Source organism: Lepidochelys kempii, chromosome 1 (genome assembly GCF_965140265.1).
Source record: "Lepidochelys kempii isolate rLepKem1 chromosome 1, rLepKem1.hap2, whole genome shotgun sequence".
NCBI classification, from domain to species: Eukaryota; Metazoa; Chordata; order Testudines; family Cheloniidae; genus Lepidochelys; species Lepidochelys kempii.
The window spans coordinates 220,214,164-220,237,608 of NC_133256.1; the positions used below are offsets into that span (position 1 = coordinate 220,214,164).

Consider the following 23,445-nt stretch of genomic DNA (forward strand, 5'->3'; position numbering starts at 1 on the left):
GATGTTTCCAGACCTCACATTGAAAATAACCTTAACTGGGACTGTTTGCATAGTAAGGTCTCTGTCATCCCCAAAACCACAAAAGGAAGCAGAAGATATTGTGCCTTGGAAACTCTCATCCCTAGGCGGACATTTTCAAAGATTTGCGAAAGATTGTAGCCTTAATTCCCAGTATCTTTAAAAAGAGGCCTTCGGCTATCTCCCCACAAGTCACTTTGAAAATACAGGAGCTATAGACCAACATGTATTTGTTTTACTTGTTCTCTGGCATGGCAAAATCCACCTTCATTTTGGAAACAAGTATACTTTTGTATTAAAGACAGCCTCCATTAAATAGACAGCGCTGAAGGTACTTTGGCAGGTGAAAAATAACTCACTGATTTGCTAGGCTAAAGCATTCTTTGTTTTTCTTCCATGTTGAGTGAATTTCTATGATACCACATTGTGGGGTTTAAGGAAAATTGTTTCTCTAGCTTTGGATTGTCCTTCTCTAGCACTGTCCTCTTACTTGCTTTATTGATTATTACACAACACAGTTGAAAACTATCTGACAGGCCTGTACTAACTTGGATATTAAGGACACCTTTCAGAATTACCTATGAGTTTAGGGCCAGATTTTGAAAGGTATTTAAACACTTACATGTCAGTGGGAGCTAGGCACCTAAATACCTTTAAAATACGCCCTTTCCTGTATTTATTTATCATTTTCAAGGTTTTTACTTCCTTTTTCAAGGTTATATTTTTTCAAGCCAATTATCAATAATTTTCACCCAGTGCCCAATACTATCTATTATGTTTGTAGACTTTGGGTGTACAAACAGTAGAAATCTTCTGTAAATTTGTACAGTTGCCAGCTACAGCTCAACATCCAGGCCTTGCAGAGACTTCTTTCTCAGGCTTTTATTGCCAAGATACTTTAAAAAAAAAAAGACTACATTTATCTCTGGTGTAACTCTAATGAAGTCAGAGATGTTGCACTACAGATTAATTTGGTGCAGTGTGTCTAAAGAAACATAATTTCACAGAAAATCAAAGGCCCAGTGAGGCAGAACAAAAAATATACACTTCAATGTAAATCCTCACACTCTCTCTCAACAGTCAAGGCTTTTATGGCTGTTCTCCTGCCTGCCTCTAGTTTCATAACACTTATCCCAGATCCACTGGAACTGACTTGTTTAGACTTCTTTTCCCTGGCTCCTTCTTAAACACCGTGATCTCCAACCTTTCCTTGTTGACTTTCCATCTCAGTTTACTCCCTGGTCCTGCATCCCCCTCCACTGCTATCTCAGGCCTGACCTGATCTAAGCCTTGGTTTTCCCTAGTCCCTATCCCCTCTAATTCTTTGAGAGCTTCATCTGCATAATTAAGGACCATATTTGTATGACATCTAGTCTGTTTTAATGGGACAGTTGACATGCAACAAGCTCCTTTATAAAACTGATGTCTAAAGGCTCAACAGAAATGGTGCCATCTTCTGCATGTTCATGGAAAAATGCCAACAGCAGACAAGAGAGCTGTAAGAGAAGATGTCTGTAACCTAGACTGAGACACTTGTAGCATTTTGTCTTTATGACAAGTGAAAAGATGTGTTGCATTACAGACTGCAAAACTTTTCCACTTAAAGTTCTGCATATCTCCTTCCACTTAATGATTTCACAGTGCTTTGTAAGTAATGAGTTAAGCCTGTGAGGTTTATGACATTATCTCCATTTTACAGCTGGAGAAACTGAGATTCAGGGAAGTTAAGTGGGTTGCTCAAGTCTGTAGCAGAGCCAGGAGCAGAGGTGTGCTGTCCTGGCTCTCGGTCTTGCGTTCTAACAAGTAGAAAAGTAATCCTCTCCCAGCCAGTTGTACGTCCTTCTGGTAGATATCAGACATACTGCACAGGACAAGCAGGAAGGAGTCTGTGATCTGTGGATGTATATCTGGCCCAATACACAAAGCTGTAGTTTCTGTCTCCCTTTATTATACTGGCATTGTAGCCTGAAGAGCACATGGAGTGTTCCAGACAAAGTAATTCCTTTTAGACTATCTGAGAGTCTAGCAGAAGTCAAATGATCTCCTCCCATCCTCCAGTGAATAGTTCTTTGATGAGCTGACACAAAATATCATCCTGCAATATAAAATGAGAGCACTGGGCTATCCACTAAGCATTGGCCACCTCCCCACTAACTCACGGCAGCTGAGCATAGTCTCTAGAACTATGCAAAAAAATTTGCTTCACTTTCAACATACTGAATATCAGCATTGTTTCAAGCTCAATGTGCACTTCCTAATCAATTATTGTTCCTTCAAAACACTTTTGGTGACTTTTTTTTAATTTGCGCTTTTTCTGGATATCCGTGAACATCAAGAGGCTGCAAAAAAAATGCATTTTGAGTTCAACCTGAGTTTGTGAGGACAGGCCTCATGAGCAAATCAAATTCATGTAAGTACACAAGTCCCACGGGTTCTAGTTCTGGAAAAACAATGAATCTGTGTGGATATTCAGAAAGCCCCTGAACCCAAACCTTGCAAAATGGCCTACAGATGGAGGTGTTTTCAGTTGGATTCACAGCAACTGTAGGACAGACTCCACCTGAGGTAAAGCTTTGGCGTTCTTCATGGAATTGTCTGCCTTGAAACACAAGCCTTTGGTATCTAAAGTCCCTACACAGTCTTCTGTAACTGTCCATCATTCTGGGTTCCCATAGAGGCAACAGACTCCCCAAGTATCCCATAACCCTCTACCAGTGAATTTAGTTGGCATCCATACATTGCATGGTGAAATATAGGATATCCATTAGTGCAGGGATGCTAAATCTGCCTATACACTCAAAAACTCTGGTTTCTACAACATGTTTTACAGAATTATCATTTCAGCTGCCATTAGGCCAGAGCACCCTTCTGCCTTGTTTGAATGCCAGTATAAGTTATATAGTCACTGATCAGTCCTGCAGGGTTTGGATGATTTCCTGTCCAATCTGAGTTCAACAATTCTGATGACCAAATGGACAAGATGGTGTCTTAGTTGGTCACAAATATTAACACAGGATAGTTCCAGTTCAAGCATTACCAGTCAGATATTGAGCCATGTAGACAGCACACTGAAGTTGGGTGTGATACTTCTGAGCCTGCCTAAACTGGAGTTTCCTCTAAACCTGAGCCTGCTTAAACCTGATGAGTCATCCCTGAGCCAAAGGATGTGATGAGTCATGAGAGGCAATTACCTGCTGGTCTTGTGATAGGCCCCACACTATTCAACCAGGGTGTAGCTAATTCACAGAGCATGACCCACTCAGGTGACCCAACTCAGGCATATAGGCACCTAAGGGAAGCATCCTCTCCACTCAGTTCAACATCACTAGCTAGATGGGAGCATTCCCGACAGCCTGCCCTTGCTCCTGCTTCTGCTCCAGTCTGCTCCTGCCTCAGCTGGTGGTCCAGCAAATCTGACGCTGGGCAGCTTAAACAACTTTCTCAAAAGACATAAGCAAAGCCACCAGGGCCAGCTTGGTTAGGGTAGCTGATATCAGAGCGTGTCAGACATGGGGATTTTGCTGAGTGGGAGAAGGTTTGGTCCAGAGTTATTTACCCTTCCTCTGACTGCTTCATCACTTGGTGTATGAATTGTTGCAGAGTCCACAGTGGTTGCTGCTTTATGAGATACTTTAGCAACTTTTCCATCACTATTTTCTTGGTCTTTCATACTTTCAGCTCCATCCCACAGAGCTTGGTATCCCACGACCTCAGGTACGATGTGCAACAAGTCAAAGTGGCCAAGGCTTGGGATCAGCCAGGTGGGGGAGGGAAAACTAACAAATTTGGGGTACAAAGCCTTGCAATTACAAACAGAGGCTTCTTGCTGGTTCTTCTTTCCCTCCTCCTGAAGGAGTCTGGCTCCCAGAACTACCCAAATTCAGAGACAGAGAATAACCTTAAAAGGCAGCCTCTTAATGGAAATTCTTTTAATGGAGCCACTTGTTTCCACTGAACTCAGCCACAATCCACAACTCATGGCTTAGTTCACTGACAATCCCTGCAGAGTGCAACTACCTCTTGCAGATAAAGCAAAAATAAAAATCATGTAACTATTTTTAAATCCCAAAACAAGCAGCTCACATAGGCTGGATTTTAGCCAATGTCTTCCCTTATCCTTTTATCTGAAAATACTTAGAACATGTACTACATCTTCAAAGTGCTTCACGCATATTAACTAATTAACTGGAGTGGGTGAATGCTGAATGACAAATGCCAGGGAACTACACGTGTTGGATTGCTCTGTAATTTTGATCAATGTGCTCTCCACTTCTCTGACATTGGGTTCTGCCTGTCATTCAGCAGGTCTTTAGCCTTATGAGGCACCTCATGCCAAAGTCTGGCAGCTGACAGCCATGTGTGCCTGTGAGTGTTTAAACATAAAGTAGTTGCTCTCGCTGCTACATGCTAGTACACTTTAATCTCCAAAATCCTAACAGAAGTAAATAGACTAAGAATGTAATTTATGAAGAAGAGAGAGAATCAGATACCTTGCAGTCATTCTTTTCCTTGTAGGACTTGTCATTCTTACTGTGGCTGACTTGCACTAAAGACTGATAAACCTTCTTACCAGTTGGATCTCATGTTTTAGAGCCAAAGGGTTAAATTCCCCTCTGGAGTAATTGCATTGATTTCAATCAAATTACACAAGGGCTGAATTTGGTCCACAGTAATCAAACAGTAAACTGTGAGGTTTTTAAAGTTTTGGCATTCAAAATATCAGGTTCAATCTCCAATCTAACAGGTGGATGAAAGAAAGCTCCAGTTGTGTCTCTTAATGTGAGATATTTTTGCTCTGCCATTTTAGAGGTAGCTGGAATAGAACAAAGGTGTGATACACCTCTCCCACCCCCTGATTCAGAATCATGTGGATGGGTAGTGGTAGCAGATTTGTAAGAGCAGCTGTAAAGTCTGCCCTGGTGTTCTTGGCAAGGTGTGAAAGGATGGTCCAAACATCCTTTTCACAAAGAAGTAGAAAATGAGATCTTCTGGAGAAGAGTCAGTAGTTCTGTAATCTTCAGTCTGGGAAAGGTCCGGGAAACATGTAAGAGACTTTAAGGAACTCCTCAGATCATGATCCCTTCTTATTAGCATTGTCAGGTAAATCTCCTGCCTCCTTTGTTTTCATGCTGGTTTGGGTTGTGAATCCATCTGGAGAATTAAAGGCCCAGAAGTGCCTCCTTTGAGGATCAAAGCACCAATAATGCTGAATATCTCGGTGCAACTAGCAGTGACAAGTGTGACAACAAAGCCAATGGCTGGAGCCGTAGCTCCTGCACATCAATGCTCATATTGCTGGGACCTCCCATCAGGCTTGGGATTGAGAGGCTTCCTTAACTAGTCAAAGTGTGTGGTCCATGAAAAATCCATGTGGTGAAAGGCATTCATTAGACCATACAGATGATCATACTGTGCCTATGTCCTGGGCTTTGACCCAGTGTTTAATTTGTAATGAAAGAGGTGTCAGAATTCAAGCAATTAAGTGCTGGGGCTCAAGGAATTTTTTTACATTCATAACCGACACAGCAAGCCCAGAGGTGCTGGAGCTAAGAACTGCCAAGCCCAGAGGTGCCGGGGCTCAGGCCTGGCAAGCCCTGGCACAAATTAAGCACTGCTTTGACCTAAGAAGAATGCAAAAAGGAGAGTTGAGTGAGTGGAAGCCTCAGGAAGGTCCAACAGGTGTCGAGAACATTCTCAGGTATACACAATAGTGAGATGGTTACCCAATGGTGAGGTGTGCTCTTCTCCAAATGCAGGCCTTGACCTGTGCTTGCCGGAAAGAGCGTCACTTTGACCACCATGCTGGAACTGAGAGCTGGAGGGAATTTACATCAGGATTCAGAGGATTTTGAAACTTCCAGATAGCCCTCTGACTCTGATGCATAGGGAGCTTGCAAAGGCATTTTGATTGTATTGGAACTCTGCCATGGGGCTTATTCAGTGAGGCCTGTACTGAAACAGAAAACTCCAGTGTACAGTCCCAAGTATCAGCAAGAAACTTCACTCAGTTCTGCCACTTTCCAGGACTTCATCCTCAAGGCCTACCAGGGTAAGTCAATCCGAATTACAGGCTGTTTTGAAAGATGCTAACTAAAGCATGATGTGTTCTCCATAAGCCATGATGACTTGAGGCAACATCTGCAAGCAGAATTTGCATTCAGAAACACTGTGGTTCATCGCAAACAATAATTGTGATCGTCTGTGACTTTCTAGTCAATTCAGGGCACTGCTTGAAGCCTGATGGGTTGAATCTGAGACATTCTGGAGACGGAATGCACGCATACACACAAAGAAATAAAGTAAAAAACTGCAAGGACAAAGGCTGACGTGGTGCGCTGAAGTCTGAACACATATTGTTATGGATACTAATATGTGATTAGAAACAAAAGCAGGCTCCACTGCTTTTTCCCTCCACTAGAGATATAGTACTGCAGCAAGGGACAATTTGTATCTATGAGAAAGCAGCAGCATATTGACAGAAGCTGAAGTCATTGAAGAGACTCTTCTTTGTGTTTTGTTGTTGTTGTTTTGTCCTTGGAATTAAACGAGGTAACTACAAAAAAAATCAATTATTTTGTATCATACCCTGTGATGGGGCTTACCAACCCCTCACTAATTCTTGGGGAGTGATGGAACAGTACTGGGCCAAGAAGGCCCCGCCCTCAGCAGCTGCAGAGCATGCTTCAAAGGGAGAGCCTGCTTAAAAAGGGACTCTGCCAATCAAGCAGGGGGAGAATGAAGAGGTTGTCTGCCGGAAGGAAGCCAGTTAGTAGCTTTTGAGACAGAGGAATCTGCAGGGTAAGGGACCTGACCCCTTTTTCTTTCCCTTTCTCCCTGACAAGGGGGAATAAATGGACACTGAGAAGGAAGATGGGAAGGCTCTACTGATTATTTGAATTATTGAAACTGTTTGAGCAGCTCTCTGCACTGGGAGGGAAGCAGAGTGCCATGATCATACCCCAAAAGGAGGAGACAACAGGGGAGGTAGGAAGTGGTCCAGGGAAGTTGGTCTGACGGATGAGCTAAAGGCAACTGAGACACTCCTCACTCTTTCCTCCTTGGACTCTGGTTTGCGACCTAGTGAAGAAGGAAGGCCTGGGTCCCCCTACCCTTCCCTTTGTCTGACCAGGAGAACCCAGGGATTGCTGAGGAGTGACAGACTATAACTCAGCAGCCAGGCCCTCAGATTATCTGGCAAGGCCATCCCAGGACTTTAGGGAGTGTTGAGTTGTGGCTGCCCACTAGGCCTGCTAAACCCTAAGTGAAGCCCACAGCATACCCCAACAAAAAGGAAGCAGGGATTGCCAGAAAGATTCTTCAAACCAAGGAAAGAATCAAAGAGGACATTTCATCAAAATGAGCACTGCAGCTGCAGAAGGCAACACTACGATAGAGGTGGTCAAAAAATGAGTGTCAAAATTGGCTTTGTGACCAAACAAACATTTTTGTGGACAGCATCTACGGTCTTTGAAGAATTTCAGTTTTTCATCAGAAAACCAAAAATGTCTGTTCAACATTAATCTGTGTCCCCTACATCTGCTACAGTGCCTCATGGGAGTTGTAGTTTGGATACTACCTGCCCCCGTTTTCCTTTATGGGCTGGGCTCTGCAGTTGGACTACATCTCTTATGAGGTACCATTATCATATCATGCACCATGCCAGTTAAACCAGAGGGGAGACTGCAATGTATTATGGAAGATACTGTCCAATCAGGTAGTTTGGGCAGTTTTGGGCTAAAAAATTTCAGTTTTCACCTGCAATGCATAAAAACAAAAATCAAAATGGTCCATTCAAAATTTTGACAAAACTGAATATTTTTTCATTTGCATAAACATTTTCTGGGGTGGGGTGACAGATTTCCAACCAGCTCTATTCTTCACATGCAGTATTTGTAGTAGAAAACATATTCAGGGCTGTGGTGGATACATGCCCTACAGCCTCAGCAGCAAATGTCACCAGTCCAACAGCTCAGCACTTTCAGCTCAGGATTTTCCATCCCTGGTTTCAATCAGGGAGTCCAGACCAAGATGCAGAGATTAGTTACGCTACTCTGATATGTTACAATCCTCTACACTCAGCATTTGTGTTAGCCATAATAAAGCAGCAATGGAATGAAATATACTAAAAGGAGGGATCTGTCATCATTCTACCATTAGACACCATATAAATGAATATGGAAATTTTAAATTAAGAATGAACTGCTGTTAATCTTATGACATAATCTTCTTCTGACTTAATTATTAAAAATAAACCTGAACACGGTAATTAAAATGCAATGATTTCTTTAAAGATATCTTGATACTCAAGATAATTTACAATCATTTTGAAAAAAACAACAACCCAGAGATAACTTGAATTGTGCCTCCATGCATTATGTATATATTAAGAAACCACCTATCTAATCACTACTGTACATTTTCAGGATTGCAATGGTAAATATGTAGAAAGAAAACTTACTTCTTCCTCCTCTAAGCCAGTGAGATCCCAGAAGTAACCTAGTCTCATCTGTAAACGCTTCCATTGTTCAAGAAACATGGTAGCTTCAACAACAAAAACAACAACAAAACACAGTTAGATTTTAAACTATAAACTCAATGTATTATTAATAACAATTAATTATTATTATTATGTACTCTTTGCAATTCAGTATTATCTACAGGCCCAAGTTCTGTGAGGGACCTAATGTGCTAGGTGCTGTACAAATAGAGCAAGAGATAGTTCCTATCCGAAAGAGCTTGTAATTTCATAGGCTGTGGCTACACTTGCCCTTTACAGTGCTGCAACTTGCTCGCTCAGGGGTGTGAAAAAACACCCCCCTGAGCACAGCAAGTTACAGCGCTGCAAAGCGCCAGTGTAGACAGTGCCCCAGTGCTCGGAGCTAATCCCCTCGTGGAGGTGGAGTACCAGGAGCACTGGGAGAGCTCTCTCCCAGCGCTGGCGCGCGACCACACTCGCACTTCAAAGCGCTGCCACGGGAGCGCTTTGAAGTTTCGAGCGTGGCCATGCCCTTAGAGTTTAAGGCAAGAAGCCCTCACCAGATCACCTAGTCTGACCTCCTGTTTATCACAGGACACCAACACCACCCAGCACCTGCACACGAAGCCCAACAACTGAAATTAGCCCAATCTAAACAGATAACAGACTACAGGTCGGAGAAAGAAAGTATTAGTCTGATTTTGCTGATTGGGAACAGAGTTTGAGGAGCTTGCACAAAGGCACTAAGGAATTCTATGTCGGAACCAGGAGCTGAATCCAGATCTGCTTTTCCCACAAGACCATCTCTCTCAATGTACCTTGTGCCATTCTACAGTTTATGGACTCAAAATATAGGGAGACAAACTCCAAATCTGAATACTCAGCCACAACTTTCCAGATAGAAGATTTGTAACTATTCCCAATTAATCAGAAATAGAGGACAAAGTTAGAAATAGGCTACTTCTGAAAAAACCCTAAGTACCTATTGGTAACCGGAAAACTTCAGCAATCCTCATGGGGCACACCATATGGGTACTGAGGATGTCTTTTATCCTGGCATGCCTAACAGTGTTATAGTTGAGCATTTTTGATCCATTTAACCCAGCCATGTGAGGTGTTAGACTCAGAGGGTATGTCTACACTGCAGTGAAACACCGTGGCTGGCCAATGGCAGCTGACTTGGACTCATGGGGCTTGAGCTGTTTAACTGCAGTGTAATCATTCAGGCTCAGGCTGGAGCTCAGACTCTGGGTCCCTCCCTCCACCACAATTTTACAGCTCCACAGCCCAAGCCCTGTTGACACAGGCCAGCTGCGGGTGTATCACTGCAGTGTCGTCAAACCCAGGGTGATTTTCCCATAAGTGGTGGGACACAAATTCCACCTCCTGCCTTTCTTTCCCTTTTCCTTGACACTAGGTGGCATATGCTGTGGTGCTTCAACTCTTCTCATGTTTAGACTCTTCTGCCCTTCTTCCCATAATTGTTGCTTCTTCTTGACAGCCTGTTTTTTTGTGGCTTTTGATTGTATGTTGTGGAGTCATGTCCATCTGTGCAAAGTGGGTGTGCAAACATTATTGAACCAGAGTAGTACTTTACTCCCACTATGCAGAGGCAACATATGGGGGGGTGTCACGTTGGGTCAGATCCCCCCCAGATTTCTCAGGCCACCTATCACCAGGATGTCCATCAGTGAGGAAACAGTGGCCCCCTCTGGCGGCAGCACTCACTGTTTGGCTGCGCAGGTTGGGAAGGGAGGAAGCAGCAGGGGGCTGGCTGCACGCTGAGCTCCCACCCCTGCTACATGGGACTGCTTCTCCTTCCCTGCTGCTGGAGGCCCAGGGCTTCTCGCTGCCTGCTTTGCAGACCTCCCACTGAGGGGAGCCAGTGGGGCATCTTCGAGATCGGGAAGAGGAACTGCGACACGGTGTTCAGCACCAGGCAGCTCAAGTGGAGCCCCATTCAGCCCAAGAGCCCTGGGCGGTGAGTGCGGGGAGCAGGTTGTGGGAGGGGGAGAGTGGGAAATGAGGTGTAGACCCTGCTGTGGCCTCCAATGTGCCTATCAAGGAGAAGGTGATTTGGCGGTGTCATATTCCCCCGTCCAAGAAAAAGGGACTGATAATTCTCCAACTTCTTGTTATCTGAGACAATCCAGCCCAAGCACCATCCCACCCTGGTGCCACCCTGATGGCACATGGGGAACTGTGCATCCCAGCTGCGTTGGGACTTCTGTTGGTCTTGTTTTGAACACTTGCTAAATTGATTGAGGATAGTTCAGGCAGGGAGGGATGTCTGAAACTTCTGAGAGGCTTGGCAGCCACAGGGCAGTGAGCAGCAGGAGCGGGAGGAGGTAGATGATAGTGTATGTTGTCTACACACATATCAAGTTTCAGGGGGTGCAGGCAGAGGCAACACTTGGGGCAGTCATGTGCTCCCACAGAACCTTTCAATTGTGCCAAGGTTACATGTTGCCTCTCTCACTATGCATTCACCCTGCACAGATGTAGATAATTGTACAAGGTGCAAAGCAATGGGGAATTAGATCCAGATTCTTTTGACAGTGGTCACCTTTGGTGTGAGTGCCAAAGCAAGGTAAAACTGGGAAGCATTCTGGTGCCCATGACGAACCACATAACTTCAGACTGCATAGATGAGCTGACTGAATATAGATGAGCTGATTGAATTTTAATCTGACCTTACACTGGGCTCACCCAGACTTTTAGTGATGGGTGACTTCAGTGTCTAACCAGACAATAGAACTTCAGAGTTGGCTCAAGATCTCATTGCTGCCAAGCCAAGCATGGGAGTTTCTAAGTCAAAATGTTCTGGCTGACAGATCTTGTGAAATATGGGGAGGAAGGAAGAAATCTTTTCTTCACAGCTGTTTCCCTTCAATGAACTCCATCGCTGAAGAGATAATTCAGCCTGATGCCAGAATTATTCTGTCTATTAACAAATTCTGATACAGGGAGTTGCACTATAGTCAAACAAATATAAAAAGTACACATCTGACAGATGGAACGGTCATAAAACCAGAGTAAAAAGTGTGCTCTAGAGCCAGATTTTCAAGAACTCAGAGCAAAATTTTCAAATGTGCAACATTCACAGTTAAGGCCAGATTTTTCAAAATATCTCAACTCCCATTTAGGCACTGAAATGAGTGGCCAGATTTTCATGAGTCTGGTACCCAAAGTACTGAGCTGTTTTGAAAATCTGGCCCAGATTGTGGATGTTCTGCTCTTTTGAAAAATCTGACATGTAGGGGACAGTGAATATCATATTCTCTGCATAAGTCCTCTCACCTTATAGGAATCTAAAAGTCACTGCAGGCTGCTCTTGAAGAACTGGCAGACAACAGAGAGCATTTTAAACATGTGACTGACTGTACACATAACTTAAGCCTAGATATTCAAATAATTGTTATTTTTACTCATCCCTTATGGAGAACACAGTGCAAATAAAAATAATGTTTAACATGTTCTTGGGGTTTAAAGGACTTTCTGGAATAACTATAGAAAAAAACCCACAATGATTTTGTAGGTGAATTTGTGCCTTTGTTCCCTGTTTAGCTCAAGGGAATGAAAATGGTAGCATTTACCTACTTTAATTGGTTGGGCTAGATACACGAATGGTGTAAATTAGAATAATGTAAATTGCTGAAGTACTGCCTGTTTTACACCAGCTGAAAAATTCAATTGTTCAACTCTCCTTCTTCCTCTGAAATTGCTTAACTGCGAGCGGAAACTTGACATCTCAGAACATCAATGGCTATAAGCACAATTGGCCGGGCGTGATGTTCTTTTTTGGTGTAAATTCTCAATGAATATGGGGCATTGATAAATGGAGTTGCTGAGTTCATGAAGATATTTAATGAGGTGTCCCATCAAGTAACTGGAGCGTACTTCCTTTAATGATATTAACCGTAACAAATCTCTCCACCTTTCCCAAGAAGGGAGAAGGCTGAAAGGATAAAAGGTGGATTCTTCTGCACAGCCCTCACCATGAAAAGAAGCCAGCTCAGCAGAGCACAAATACTATATTGTTCCCTTTTTAAGCATAGTAATAGTGAGTAATAATGCATGACAGTTTCCCCATCACTACATCTTACAAAAAGTGATTCAAGCAATGTTTATTCAAGACACTATAAGAGAAGCTGGTTTCAGGTATGCAAAGAACAGTAGAACTGTCAGTCACCAAACTGAAAGCTAGATAGAAGGAATGCGCTCTGCTACTTGCAGGGCAGCAATAATATGGTGTAATGTAATGCTCAATATGCAAGCAGGGCAGGGTTAACATAGGGTACTTGGTTTTGCTTTGCTGATGCTGATAGATGATGGGAGTATTTTCTTGCACTGACAAGCTCAGTTATCATAGTCCCAGCACAAAGAATTTTCCAGTCTGTGGGAAAGGTTTTTTTTAACGACAGGATATGGCTCAGAAAAGATTTTATTATCCTTAAGTGTCATTTTAAACCAGTACATAAAGAACTGTTTGTTCTTTTCTATTTCACTACAAACTTCAGTCTTTTCATCTCATTTCTGAACATGCAGACACAGCATATGTCAACAGTATACTTCACAAACCATCTTGTTGATGCTGAGGGAAAATTGCTGTGAATACAATTACACTGGAAATGATCATTTGTATAGATGTAAGGGTTTCCTTTTTCAAGCAAGACTGTCTTAGGAAACACACTTAGAATTATAGAATCATAGAAGATATGGGTTGGAAGAGACCTCGGGAGCTCATCTAGTCCAACCCCCTGCTCAAAGAAGACCAACCCCAACTAAATCATCCCAGCCAGGGCTTTGTCAAGCCTGACCTTAAAAATCTCTAAGGATGGAGATTCCACCACCTCCCTAGGTAACACATTCCTGTGCTTCACCACTCTCCAAGTGAAATAGTTTTTCCTAATATCCAACCTAGACCTCCCCCACTGCAACTTGAGACCATTGCTTCTTGTTCTGTCATCTGCCACCACTGAGAACAGCCTAGCTCAATCCTCTCTGGAACCCCACTTCAGGTAGTTGAAGGCTGCTATCAAATCCCCCCTCACTCTTTTCTTCTGCAGACTAAATAAGACCAGTTCCCTCAGCCTCTCCTCATAAGTCATGTGCCCCATCCCCCTAATCATTTCCATTGCCTTCTGCTGGACTCTCTCCAATTTGTCCACATCCTTTCTGTAGTGGAGGGCCCAAAACTGGACACAGTACTCCAGATGTGGCCTCACCAGTGCCAAATAGAGGGGAATAATCACTTCCCTCGATCTGCTGGCAATGCTCCTAATAATGCAGTCCAAAAAGCCATTAGACTTCTTGGCAACAAGGGCACACTGTTGACTCATATCCAGCTTCTCCTCCACTGTAATCTCCAGATCCTTTTCTGCAGAACTGCCACTTAGCCATTCACTCTCCAGCCTGTAGCAGTGCATGGGATTCAAGGTTCCTCCCCCACTCTGAACGCTAGGGTACAGATGTGGGGACCTGCATGAAAACCTCCTAAGCTTATCTTTACCAGCTTAGGTCAAAAACTTCCCCAAGGTACAAAATATTCCACCCTTTGTCCTTGGATTGGCTGCTACCACCACCAAACAAATACTGGTTACTGGGGAAGAGCTGTTTGGAAACATCTTTCTCCCCCAAAATACTTCCCAAAACCTTGCACCCCACTTCCTGGACAAGGTTTGGTAAAAAGCCTCACCAATTTGCCTAGGTGACTACAGACCCAGACCCTTGGATCTTAAGAACAATGAATAATCCTCCCAACACTTGCACCCCCCCCCCTTTCCTGGGAAATGTTGGATAAAAAAACCTCACCAATTTGCATAGGTGACCACAGACCCAAACCCTTGGATCTGAGAACAATGAAAAAGCATTCAGTTTTCTTACAAGAAGACTTTTAATAGAAATAGGAGTAAATAGAAGTAAAGAAATCCTCTCTGTAAAATCAGGATGGTAGATACCTTACAGGGTAATTAGATTCAAAACATAGAGAATCCCTCTAGGCAAAACCTTAAGTTACAAAAAAGATACACAGACAGAAATAGTTATTATATTCAGCACAATTCTTTTCTCAGCCATTTAAAGAAATCATAATCTAACACATACCTAGCTAGATTACTTACTAAAAGTTCTAAGACTCCATTCCTGGTCTATCCCCAACAAAAACAGCAGACAGACAGACAGAGACCCTTTGTTTCTCTCCCTCCTCCCAGCTTTTGAAAGTATCTTGTCTCCTCATTGGTCATTTTGGTCAGGTGCCAGCGAGATTACCTTTAGCTTCTTAACCCTTTACAGGTGAGAGGAGTTTTCCTCTGGCCAGGAGGGAATTTAAAGGGGTTTACCCTTCCCTTTATATTTATGACAGTACAGGACTCTGCATTGTCCTTGTTGAATGTCATCAGATTTGTTTTGGCCCAATCCTCCAATTTGTCTAGGTCACTCTGGACCCAATCCCTACCCTCCAGCATATCTACCTCTCCCCCAAGTTTAGTATCATCTGCAAACTTGCTAAGGGTGCAGTCCATCCAGATCATTAATGAAGATGTTGAACAAAACCAGCCCCAGGACCGAACCCCTGGGACACTCCGCTTGATACTGGCTGCCAACTAGACATCGAGCCATTGATCACTACCCGTTGAGCCCAACGATCTAGCCAGCTTTCTATCCACCTTATAGTCCATTTATCCAATCCACACTTTTTTAACTTGCTGGCAAGAATACTGTGGGAGACCATATCAAAAGCTTTGCTAAAGTTAAGATATATCATGTCCACCACTTTCCCCATATCCACAGAGCCAGTTATCTCATCATAGAAGGCAATCAAGTTGGTCAGGCATGACTTGCCCTTGGTGAATCCATGTTGACTATTCCTGATCACCTTCCTCTCCTCCAAGTGCTTCAAAATGGTTTCCTTGAGGACCTGCTCCATGATTTTTCTATCTTGTATCTATCTTGTATCTATCTGAGACAGTACATCATTCATACTTTATCATTACACACAATGGCCAGAATTAAAAGCCAACAATTACCACACAGTGGAATTTTAATGACAAATTTGGAGGATGTGACAGAATAGACCCCTGTATTCACACTCTATGTACTATTGTAATAATCTTTATACAAAGGTATCATTTGGAAACTGGTAATTTGCTGGTCAGTATTGTCCTGGTAAAATATGTGGTATATAATGTGATGTTATAAGGTTCCTCTGTAAGGTGTTATTATCATATCTTCCAAACTTCACAGCCATGACCAAACAGAAGTTGGGAAACTGGTTTGTCTTAAACAAAGGAACCTGTGCTCTGCTTAATTAGTATTTAAGCAGTAAACAGAGTCATCAAGCAGGAAAGGAAGACAAAGAAAGTTCAAACAGGTGAAAAAACCAATTGGGAACAACCTTCCACATAGACTCTGTGTCTCCTGTTTCTCAGCTGGAAATGTTTTTCAAAAGGGGATCTAAGACTATATAAGGAACAAATACCCCAAGGCACCCTTCTCTCTCTCCCTGCCCATCACATTCACTGCACCTGAAGAGACAAAGGAAGCAGCCACTGGACTCTGGAGGGAGGGTTCTGACCTGAGAGAGTTTGATCAGTAATCTGCTGGAGCATATGGTGAAAAATTTGCTTTGCTACTAAGATAGCTTTTTAAGCGGATACCAGTAAACAGTTTATCTTTATTTTTCTTGTAACCATTTCTGACTTTTATGCCTCATTATTTATATTCACTCAAAATCTATCTTTCTGCAGTAAGTAAACTTGGTGTATTGTATTACCTAATCCAGTGTGTTCAAACTGAAATGTCTGTGTAACTCCATTTAGGAAAACAAGTTGTCCGTGTATTATTCCCTTAAAGGAATAATGAACTTAATATATTTGCACTGTCCAGAAAAGGGCTGGGCAGTACAGGACATACATAGGGCGTTTCCAAATTCACGGTCCATTTTGGTGAATTTCATGGCCATAGGATTTTAAAAATCTTAAATTTCGTGATTTCAACTATGTACATCTGAAATTTCATGGTATTGTAATTGTAGGGGTCCTGATCCAAAAAGGAGTTGGGGGGGTCACAAGGTTATTGTAGGGGGTGTTGCAGTACTGCTACCCTTACTTCTGCACTGCTGCAGGCAACAGCGCTGCCTTCAGAACTGGAGAGCAGCAGCTGCTGGCCAGGAGCCTAGCTCTGAAGGCAGAGCCACCGCCAGCACCAGTGCAGAGTAAGGATGGCCTGGTATGGTATTGCCACCCTTACTTCAGCACTGCTGTCTGCAGAGCTGGGCCCTAAGTCAGCAGCCACCCCTCTCCAGCCACCCAGCTCTGAAGGCGGCACAGAAGTAAGGGTGGCAATATCGGGACCCCCCCTAAAATAACCTTGCGACCTCCCCTGCAACTCCCCTTTGTGTCAGGACCCCCAATTTGAGAAACACTGGTGTCTCCCATGAAATCTGTATAGTATAGAGTATAAGTACACAAAAGACCAAATTTCATGGGGGGAGACCAGATTTAATGGTCCATGATGTGTTTTTTATGGCTGTGAAATTGGTAAGGCTCTAGACAGACATTTCTGGGGGTAAATCTGGAACTGGGAGTGTGTTGGGGTCACATGGCAGCCTAACCAAGGCTGGTAAGAGCCAAGGTGTAGCTGGCTGGCTGCAGCACACACAGAAACATAGCTGGGACTGATTTACGTGCTGGAAGCTATTTGGGAGCAGTCGAGGCTGCAGGCTACAGCAACAAGGCACTGTAAAGGACACCCGAGGTTACAAGGCAGGGTTGACATAGCTACTCATTAGTCTGGATTGTACTCTGGCATGTCAGAGAGGGTGGCCCTTATGTTCATGTCCACAGAAAGTGTCACCACATAGAACTATGCAGGAGTTCACTTGATGTAACTGATGAAAGTGCACTGGAATGGGCATACAACCCCAGAGAGCTGAGCTTATTTTACTCCATTTTTCTCATCTAACTCTTCCTCCCAGCCTATTGGCATCATCTTATGGCATATTCAGGCACTGATTGTGCATATCTATTCTGTCAGGTTGCCAATGTTGAGAGCATTTATTGCTCTGTGGTTTGGACACATTGCAACCTAGATATTCATGGTGAAACTATGATAGATACAGGTAGCAAATTTAAAAGCCTGTGCATTATATAGTCCATAACAGCAGATAAACCATGACACCTCAGTTTTCATAACACTCAACACAGTGTAATTTCTAGAGCTATTACTGAGCCACAAACTGGATCAGGTTAACAATGTTGTCAACTCTCACAATTTTAATGTGAGTCTCATGATACTTGGTATGTTTTTCAAAGCCCCAACTCCTCGAGTCATGTGTTCACATGAGACTCATTTTTTAAGTAAGCTTCTACCTTAGAAAAGCTTGAAAATGCTCCGTAAAGGCTCAAAAGATTTTTTTACATTTCATAATTTTAAAGCCAATCTCATGATTTATGGGGCCTGACTCATGATCTTTGTTCACTTGGAGTTGGCAATATCAGGATAATATGGCTGCTTGGCCAAAGTTCTACACTCAGACTGAGGCTTTCCTGATGCAGTTCACAGTTCAGTTTACAGAGGTGCCCTCCAGAGACTGTTTTAAAAGACAACCACATCTGCATCTTTCACAATAAATAAGATCACTAGTGAGTGACTTTGCAGCAAGGCAAGCAAAATACAGTGCGTTCAGGTGCCAGGACCTGGGAGAGGCCAACAGCAATGCAAGTAAGGAAGAGGTGTAAAATAGTAATTAGTGTCTATGATGCACTTTGAGATCCTTGGATAGGCAGATATTTTTGTTGTTATGGACAAATCTAGTATGTACACAGTGATTGCCACATGATATTTGGGGGAAAATCATGGATGAGTCTCAAAGTTTTGACAGAGTCATGGAGAAAACTGTCCCACATGGAATGCGCTCTGTGCTCAAATAAATCCCATTCCATGTGAAAGAAGACACTTGACAGCCTGCCCAGTATTGTCTCCCAAGCCTTGTGGAACCTGCAGAAGGTGCTCTCCATGCGGTCTCCACAGAGGAAAGATGTGAAGACGGAGCAGACTGGGAGCAGTATTAGGCAGGCTGGGGGCATGGGCAGAGGGACTCCTGGGCTGTATGTATTTATATACATATATTATATACAAAACACACACAGCCCATGGCTCCCTCTTCCCATTTTTATATACACCCAGCCCCCACCCCAGTGATCATAGAGACTGCCACAGTCAGAGGGAATCCCTGGTAATAAAGCTAGCTCCAGTCCTTGGTCATTGTGACGAAATGGGGGTTCTGTCTCTACCACTTCGGAATTTTAGATAATTTTATGAAACTGTATCATGCGTACTGTGTCATGTAAAGCCTATATGGATGTGGCTCTGACCTGAATTAGCAGGGTTGTGTTATGTCTCTGCTGGGACAGACACTAGTAAATAAGCTGCACTCAACGATCATCTTTTCAAAGTAAGATACGTTGTGACAGTGAGTTGGTTCTATCTGGGAGAAGACACTTCCTCTCCTTGTCTGAAGGGAAAGGGGGTTGGGAGTAATGGAAAATTACCAAAAGGCAGAACAAAAGAAGCAGGTGGCCCCAGCAGGAGTCTATAAAGGGACTCACGGGTGCTGGCAGGGGGAGAACTGGAGGAGAGAGCCATTTTGCACCAGATTAAGATGAGGGAGGCTGCTGCAGGGGCAGGAAGTCAAGGGGCAGAGGACTTCTGAGAGAGTTCAACTGTAAACCAGAAGCTTCACACCTTTGGGGTGGAATTCTATGAGAGGGGTGTTTTTAAATACTGGGGAGTCTGAAGGGTCAGCACTGTATCCAGAGGGGTTAGGTGGCTGGACAGCAAGTTCCAAGATTCAGAAGGGGTTGCCAGATAGGACATCTACATGCTGAGAGTATGCCTGGGGCCTCCAAGGTTGGGATAATGACTGGACTCTGTTCAGGCTCCTAGAGCTTAAAACACCACTGGGAATTCAGAGCACAGAAGCTTGGATTCCTCTCATCGCAATCCTAGTAGGTGGCCAGGAAGGGGAGGAAATCCAGTCCTCAGCAAAAGCCAGCACATACTAGCCTTTGGGGGCTTGCTAGCTCCACAAGGCATATGCAGCACATTTAATCCCCTAATGCCCTAAGCATAATAAAATATTAGTGCTCGACTACTGTACCATCGCAGCTTTCCTTTGTGTTACGAGTCCACAGACCTAACAACATTCCTAACATTCAAAACCATACTCACCCCAGAGAGCCATGAAAATGGAGAAGAAGACTGTGGCCGGGTTGTCAAATAAGTGGCTAGCGCGTGCCGTAGCACATGCAGTGCTGAGGTCCCAGTAGTCACAAGACTTGTCACAAAGAGGGCACATGGTGAACGCTTTAGGTTGGTCACACATCTCTTTACTATAAATAACAAATGCAAAGATGTCACAATGGATTTCTAATGAAAAGAAGGAGCATTTGTGTTTTGTCCTCTAGTGCATTCAGCCATTCACGGCTACTGCATGCTGTTACATAGCGCATGGGCTTGGAGGCTTCAGCACATGCAGGTACTGTGCTGAAGGAAAACCAATGCAAAATAATAAACCAATCTGATTGCTAGATTTTATTGGAGAAGAATTACTCACTAAAAATGTGTATTAAATATAATTAAAAGAAATCAAAGCAAACACTGACATCCTGAATCGGATGATCCAATTTGAGACACAGGAAATACAGATCAGCTTTTGAATGCATGAGAAAAAAAAGGATTAAATTTGCAGTGAGGTAAACTCCATGGGCCAAATTCTGGCTTCCCTTTGATAAAACACACGTCTCTAACATGGATTAACATCTCAAACAAGAACATGTGCTAAATGTCACATTAATCAGTGCATGAATTCTGGCCAAAATTATGCGGAATATTTGGCCATGTGCAAATAAGAGGAAATGTGGCTCCACAAATCTCCATACCACACTGTAAAGCTATTAAATGTACCCATACATGTTAGTTATTCCATTTCACAGATGGAACTGATCACCTGGCCGCTGTATGCAAAACATTTTGCAGGATATGTTGGGCCAGATACTCTGCTGATGTAAATTGGCATACCTCCATTGAAGTCAAGGGACTTACACCAGCTGAGGATCTGGCCAAGGAACAAACACTCATTCACTTCTGGATGAAACATCCTGCTTTCTCCTGTGCTTCACTTTCACTTGCGGAACACTTGGATAAACACTGGGTATTTTCCCAAAGTAAGCTTTTAATGCTACTCTGTAGCATCTTCTGCTACAAAATTTTGGCCAAGATTTTCTAAAGTTACTCGTTATTTTGGGTACCTCCTGAAAGTGGGTGCTCAGCACTTGCAAAAAATCAGGCCCCTTGAAGGTGTCTCAAATTGGGTATCCAAAAATTACAGCCCCCAAACACACTAGTCAGTCAGTTTTGAAAATGTTGGCCAATTCGTCTCATCTCTCCAGACCCAAATGTGCATGTGATGCTCTCCTGTCACAATTTGACTCAGTTGTTTATTTTTTCAGGGGAAAGAATGCTAATCTAAATTTCCAAACTATGATGAAATGTACTTTAAAACAACAATTGTAAAGCTCTCCCTCCTGGTTCATGCATTTAAACGCTAAACTGTATGTCCTGTGCCTCAGATTACATCATCTGATGTAGTACAAGCAAACATCCATTCTCACCAAGAGACACCAGAACCAGAGTTACAAAAATACTGCAACACCGATTGTCATTTTGACAAACTAATGTGAACATTTTCTAAAGTTTTTAAAATTTCTATTTAAAAAGTTGTTTTTAAAATATGCATTGTTATGTACTATATAGCTATTCAATTATCTATGGTCTTTAACTAACCACCACTATTTTCCTATAGGCTAAGCCAAAACCTACTGATTTTACTGTGTAAGCACCCCAGTCCTGCGAGTAGATCTGTATGCAAGATCTTGATGCTCACATGGAGTCCCATTCACATCAGTGGTCACATGCTCAGGTGGCTCTTGCATTGATCAAATTGCAGGATCATGGCCTCACAGAAGAATTTACCAGACCACTTCACTGGACGTATACCACTATTAGGTATATGTTAACTTTACACTATTCTGGTTTGTGATTGTTTGCTTTTTGACAAACATCTGATGTGATTTTCTATCATCATAGAAGTCAGTGATGGAAAATGATTTATTCCTTTTAACAGTCAAGACCATCCCTCTGGAAATTAATTCATTTTAATTCTGTACAGCTATTTCCAGTCATGACATAGTTAAAATAACACTCTCTTATTTTGTATTTGAAAAGGCAGCACAGAGTGGGGCAGATATATCTTTGCCATAAGTCCCTCTGCAGGTTTAATGTTAGCATAAGATTTGCTTGAGAAGGGCACAGCTGATCTTGATTAAAAGTTCATTGAAAGCAGGTCAAAAAATCTAAATCAGAAATGTTATCAATCATCATTTACCAATCATTGATAATTGTAATGGTCTTGATCTGTTTTTCTGCACAGCGATCATATTTTAAAACTTGCCAATTTACCTTAGCTAATATAGAAATTACCATGCTGGATCAGACCCAAGGTCCATCAATCCAATATGCTATCTCTGATAGTGACCACTTAATGCTTCAGAGGAAGCTGCAAAAACCCAGCAGTGGTAGTTATGGAACAACCTGCCCCTAGAGAAAGTTTCATTCTAACCCTTATTATTTAGGGGCTGCCTTATGCCCTGACCATGAAGGGTTTTGTTCCTTCCAAAAATTTTGGTTTTCATTTTATGTGTAGAAACCAAGAATTAGGTTAACTCAGTATATTTAGGGAATACCTCGATAATTCTGCAGACCCAGAGGTAATATTAGAATCCAGCATTGTAATTTACAATGCCCATGCTTAAAAAGTGTCAATTTCTTTAGCAAACAATCTAACCATTTCATTGCTTCTTTACTGATAAATTGCAAATTACCAAAAGATTCCTACTTTTACATTTTTTTCACTGAGAAGTGAGCATTTGCCTCAGAATTGATTAAAACGTGTCTTTATTCATAGCCACATCAACAGAAAAACAAACAAACAATAGTTTGGGGAACCAGGAATTAGGGAAATACTGCAGACTCCAAATGTAGAAAAGGCAAAATTTTGATCAAACTACCCATGCAAATAACTTGATTTACACAGGATTAAGAAAGGGATATGAAGCCCTTTGAAGACAATGGAAATACTTCCCTTCCATTCACTTCAATGAGCTTTGCACTACAACCTAATCTTGGAAATAAGGGAAGCAGGACTTTGCTGTTTATAAACACACACAATCTGATCGAATTGTCATTATACTATTTTTTATATTCGCCAACTCTGCTATATGTTTAAATAGGGCTAGTCGAAAAACTAGCTCTACGAAACATTTTCTAATTAAGAAGTTGGGTTTTTTGCTTCAGAAGGTTTGAAATTGACTCATTTTTATTTATTTGAAATTTCGCAATTTTTTCCACTATTTTTTTTTATTGGAAATGTTATTTTTTTTCACTTACTGAAAACCTTCAGTGTATGAAAAAAAATGATCGTTACATTGAGAATCTTTTCTATTTTTTTCTTTTTAACATCTGCAAGAAAAAAAACACAATATGTAATGGAAAACAGAATTTTTTCACAATGTCAAAACATTTTTGCAATTTTTTTGTGCGGGATTAAATACATTTTTAATAGAAAAAACTTTTCATTTTAAACATTTTGACCAGTTCTCATTTAAAAATTTCAAACCATTTATGTAAACAGACTTTATATTATATTAGAACAGCACCACTTATTCCAAAGGTATCATTGTTTGCAATATACCAAGTTGCAGAACTCTAGATGTACACTTATTATATCTGGAAATCTGTACTAACACAGCTGCAGTTATTTCACTGTGATCCTACATGCAAGAAAGGACACTGAAATAATCTTATTCAGATCAGTAAATTTACTCACATGT

General features: G+C 42.3%; 1 protein-coding gene across 8 annotated transcripts in view; it reads right to left on the reverse strand.

Annotated features, from left to right (window-relative positions):
- The window catches only part of ANO2 (anoctamin 2), a 283,307-nt gene that overhangs the window by 134,099 nt on the left and 125,763 nt on the right, over nucleotides 1-23,445 (reverse strand). For all 8 annotated transcript variants that reach the window (XR_012155321.1, XM_073314969.1, XM_073314959.1 and 5 more), the window contains 2 exons: nucleotides 19,727-19,887; nucleotides 8,477-8,559 (listed from right to left, as the gene is read on the reverse strand). Coding sequence is in view for 7 of the 8 variants with exons in the window: in XM_073314969.1 (XP_073171070.1) it covers nucleotides 8,477-8,559; nucleotides 19,727-19,887 (244 nt within the window). In the remaining variant the exon portion in view is untranslated. The remainder of the gene's footprint in view (nucleotides 1-8,476; nucleotides 8,560-19,726; nucleotides 19,888-23,445) is intronic.